Genomic DNA, 5,011 nt, shown 5'->3' with positions numbered 1-5,011 from the left:
AAAAATGCAGGCTATACTATACGTCTTTAACTTGTAGACGAACGAAACCAATTATGTAGTAACAGTATTTACACAGCACTTAACGAACAACACCAATAATGCGGAGTAAAGAACGCGAAGAAACTTCTTACTGCGCGTCATCGTGCTGCAGTGCGTAAAGGTAGACTCCCAGCAAACACTTTCACTTTCATTTTTGATGCGTGGGGCGTACTGAAGCACAGCATCATTGCTTAACTAGCAAAATCTGCTTTTATTTTTTAGAAGATCTGGATAAAATGATATTATTTATTTCTACCGTGTTGTTCTGGTGTTTACTCGACTATGGTAAGAGGCTTATCTCTTTCTCTCTACCGGTGTACTATCGATTTAACAGCCATTGTTTTTACGGTCCTGTATATATATATATATATATATATATATTATAAATATAAGATGAATATTTACAGAGAATGCCTGCATTTGGATGCTTTCTTTGCGTATGATTCGTATTATATTTAGACGTATATATAAGTTATTATTTATTGATGCATTATTTTGTTGGCCTTTGTCTCATTGTATTACAAGTTATTTTTATTTGTATTTTTTTTTTATTTTTTGGTACTTTATTATTTGTTACCATTTTAAATGTATTATAAGATGTGTATGTGTATGCATTTGTGTTTGTTAGTTATGTTTCATTTATGTAAAATTGGTCATTATTTTGGGTACTTGTGTGTAATCCCTTGGACAAATATAAATTTTGTATTAATTGTTGGAACATTAATAATAATAATAATAATAATAATAATAATAATAATAATAATAATATAATATAATAATATATTTGTTTGTACAGCATTTTGTGAATTATTTCTGGCCTTTGTTCACTAATTTTACTTGTCTAAGAAAATCATTCAAGATAAAATTATTGTTCTAACTTTCATTATTGTTATAACCTCAAAGCTACTCTGAATAGAACCTTATATATCCAAGGGGACAAATTATCACAAACATAACAGATTTTGCTCATTTAGGTAATGACATAGTATTAAGAATAAAGGTTATGCACATTTTTTAATATGGTTAATTTGTGTATAATTGTAGTTCTCTCATAAAGGCAAATTATTTTACATCTCAAATTGTGTCCCCATTAATGCAAAGAAACAGCAGAATAAAATCTCCATTCATTTGGAATAAATTTATTAAACATAATGATTCATTTCTTCTTCAGGTGCCTCTGGTGTTGATGGAGACAGAGTCTCAGTGTCAGTGATGAAGGGAGAATCAGTCACTCTACACACTGGTGTTGAAATGAACCCACAAGACAGGTTCAGATGGTATTTCAATGACACTCGCATCGCTCAAATCACTGGAAATCTCAGTAAGATCTGTACAGATGTTCAGTGTAATAAAGGTACTGAGAGATTCAGAGACAGACTGAAGCTGGATCATCAGACTGGATCTCTGACCATCATGAACACCACAAACACTGACTCTGGACTTTATAAAGTACATATGAGTAACAGCATCATTACATTCAGCGTTAATGTCACTGGTGAGTTTTATTTTCAGTCATTCTGTGCTTTTCAATTGCACATTTGATCAGAAAACTGCTATATTTAAATCAACAGAGTCTGAATGTATGTGCAGGATTGCAGGTATTCCACATAATTTTATTCATTCCCGTGCAATCGGGCATTCGCTTTATTGTAACATGAGAACACAGTCGCAGAAAACTGGATGTGCGATCTCAAATAGGCTTAATTTATACAAATGAGCCTGTCCTCTCAATCTGATATTGCTTGTGCGCAGACTGTGTGCAATCGTGATCTCTCTGTAAAAAATGCTCTTTTCACCTTCAACACCACAAATGAGGTTATTTTTAACAGTTATTCACATATTATTATTCTGTGACAACTTATTTACATTATGTGATTGATTATTATTATTTTTTTTTTTAGTTTTGTAGATTTGGGACTTTTTATGTAAAAAACATAAGCATAAACAAAAAAGATCTATCTTTACAGAAGAATGGAATGCAAAAACTTTGAAGCTCAAAATCTCAGACTGCAGATAGAACCTTATTAATTCCAAGGGACGGATTATCACAAACGTAAAATATTTTGATAATTTAGGTAACAACAGTATTAAGAGGTTTTATGCATTTTTTAAACTGGTTAATTTGTGTATTACTGTAGTTCTATCATCAAGGCAAAATGTTTGACATCTCAAATTGTGTTCTCATTAATGCAGAGAAACAGAGCAGAATAAAATCTGCATTCATTTGAAAAAAAAAAAAAAGATTAAACATTGTGATTCAATTCTTCTTTAGGTGCATTAGGTGTTGATAGAGAAGTGTCAGTGAAGGAGGGCGAATCAGTCACTCTACAAACTGGTGTTGAAACAAACCAAGAAGACAGATTCAGGTGGTATTTCAATGAAACTTGCATCGCTCAAATCAGTGGAGATCAGACTGAGATCTGTACAGATGTCCAGTGTCCTGAGAGATTCAGAGACAGACTGAAGCTGGATCATCAGACTGGATCTCTGACCATCATGAACATCACAAACACAGACTCTGGAGAATATACACTACAGATGAACAATGGCATCATTACATTCAGCGTTAACGTCACTGGTGAGTTTTATTTTAGTTATTCTGTGCTGGCTTCAATTGCACATTTGAACAGAAAACTGCTATATTTAAATCAACCGAGTAAATGTTTCCATTGTGGCCTGTTTGAAGAAGTGAGCTTTCACTCAATATTAAAGCCTAACTCAGATCAAATGCATCATCTTCACATGTACATCAAATTTAAAGAGCTGTCACATTGGCTTTTCTTCAACTTAGGAATTAAAAAACTTTTGAAATTGGCTGCTAGAAAAAAATAAATAAATAAATAAAACATGTTTTTTCTTGCTGTTTTAGTGGCTGTTCCTTAAAATCCCTCCAGATGGCACCTTTATCAAATAAATTAATGGCATTCAGCTTTCTACGCAAATGTCAGTCAGAAGTATTGCTAAAGTTGTTTATCAGTCCATCTCTAGTAAGAATCGCTGTCTGTCTTTAGCTGTTACAGGTTCAGGTTTGTCTACAGCAGTAATAAGTGCTGGTGTTGTTGGTGCTGCTGTTCTGTTGTTCTGCTGGATGCAGCTGCTGGTGTGATTTGCTGTTTCTGCAGGAGGTCTACATAAGCAAATCAAAATGGCAAGTATTGCATGCAGCTGATTCGACAAGATTTAATATCTTTAAAAGTTTATGTATGTGTTATTCTAATTAACCAAAGTAACATTTTGTTCTTATTGTTCAAACAGAAGAAAGGACATAATACATTAATCAGGATCAAGTGAGACACTATGTGCACAAAATCTTTTTTCTGTAAAAACCTATGACAACAGTATGATTTACTGTACATTTACATGTTGCAGATGTTTGTTGTTTGTTTTGTTTTTGTTTTTTTACAAAGTGACTTTGCTGACAACAGAAGCAATCAAAAACCCATAAAAGAGCAATAATATGCAAGTGCTCACCATTTCAGGTGACTACCTCTTGAAGCTCATCAAGAGAATGCCAAGAGTGTGCAAAGCAGTAATCAAAGCAAAAGGTGGCTACTTTGAAGAACCTAGAATATGACATATTTTCAGTTTTTTTCACACTTTTTTGTTATGTATATAATTCCATATATAATTCCTCATGTGTTAATTCATAGTTTTTATGCCTTCAGTGTGAATCTACAAATTTTCATAGTCATGAAAATTAAAGAAAACTTTGAATGAGAAGGTGTGTCCCAAACATTTGGTCTGTACTATATATATAATAAGATGTTACAGAAGATGTTAATCTAACTGAAAGCAACACCTACAGGGGTTGTTTATGTGTTTAAAGCTGCTTGCTTCAATCTGTATTGTATAAAGCGCTATATAAATAAAAATGAAATGAATGGAGTGAGAAATTGCTGCTCGTGCAAACGTATCCACATTGCTACAATACAATGCTTTCTTAACTGCTGTTTTCTCAGAGCTGTTAGTTTTGTTGTTTGTTAATTTTTCTTTTTAGAGGAAAGTGCACAGCACATATTTACATATTAATCTAAATGCCACTCACAGCGACATTGGGATGTCCGCAAACAGTATATTGCTGGTCACATATTTCAAACTTATTGTTACCCCTAAATTTAACAAAGGCAAATAACTTCATCTTAAGTACAATGGGGCCTAGATATTTCTGTTAGACCTTTTCTTTGAAATCTTTATATTGTAAAGTGAAAAACATTCATGTTTGTGTAACTGTATCGCTCTGTCTCTTTTTTATATAGCAAATTATTTGTGTTACCATCTGTGAATCTGTATTATTTTTTTTTTTCTCAGTGCGATGATGGAGAATGATTCAATCTGGATGAAACTGGAAGGACATCGGTTTCTCAGTTGGGGAAGCAGCAAGAGGAATGAGGGACATCCACTACTCAGATATGTGTTGTGTGTTGACAAATATATTATTATTATTTTTTATTTTTTTTTAAGTAAATGTATTTATTTATTTTTTGTTTTGTAGTGTAGTGCAGTGTAGTGGTGCTATCTTAAATTTATGAAAGTTAGTTCATATAGTAAATTCATTATTTAATATTTCATCTTTGCTCACATCAAAACATATGGGTTAAAGAATGGGCCCACTTCCAGAATTAAAATATCCTGATAAGTTGCGTATTTCTATCTCATCCAAGATTTTCATGTCTTTTTTCTTCAGTCGCAAATAAATTACGATTTTTAGGAAAACATTCCAGATTTTTCTCCATAAAGAGGTATTTATGGTGGCCAGCAGATTGAATGTTAAAAATGCAGTTTCAGTGAAGCTTCCAAGGGCTCTACACAATCCCAGCTAAAGAGAAAAAGTCTTATCTAGCAAACCTATCTGTAATTTTCTTAAATATATATAGTATTTATATAAAGTTATAATATATAGCATATTTATACACTTTTTAACCACAAATGCTTGGCTAGTTCTAGCTCTGTAATGAGACTGCATCCCAGCACA

At 32.6% G+C, this 5,011-nt stretch overlaps 1 protein-coding gene across 1 annotated transcript; it reads left to right on the top strand.

The window, feature by feature from the left end:
- The first annotated feature begins 98 nt into the window (after positions 1 to 98).
- Positions 99 to 4,355, top strand: LOC113040564 (uncharacterized). Its single transcript, XM_026198869.1, has 4 exons — positions 99 to 105; positions 1,211 to 1,534; positions 2,312 to 2,617; positions 4,348 to 4,355. Exons 1-4 carry the CDS (start codon positions 99 to 101, stop codon positions 4,353 to 4,355), a joined length of 645 nt encoding a protein of 214 aa, XP_026054654.1.
- Positions 4,356 to 5,011: the final 656 nt, after the last annotated feature.

The sequence above is a fragment of the Carassius auratus genome, chromosome 22, assembly GCF_003368295.1.
Source record: "Carassius auratus strain Wakin chromosome 22, ASM336829v1, whole genome shotgun sequence".
NCBI classification, from domain to species: domain Eukaryota; kingdom Metazoa; phylum Chordata; class Actinopteri; order Cypriniformes; family Cyprinidae; genus Carassius; species Carassius auratus.
Note: the sequence above shows the minus strand (reverse complement) of the source record. Positions and strands in the feature narration are given on the sequence as shown.

Bases quoted from the DNA above. Each gene is read 5' to 3' on its own strand.
- LOC113040564 (XM_026198869.1), top strand. The intron at 1,535-2,311 runs GTGAGTTTTATT...ATTCTTCTTTAG, and splicing joins ATTCAGCGTTAATGTCACTG to GTGCATTAGGTGTTGATAGA.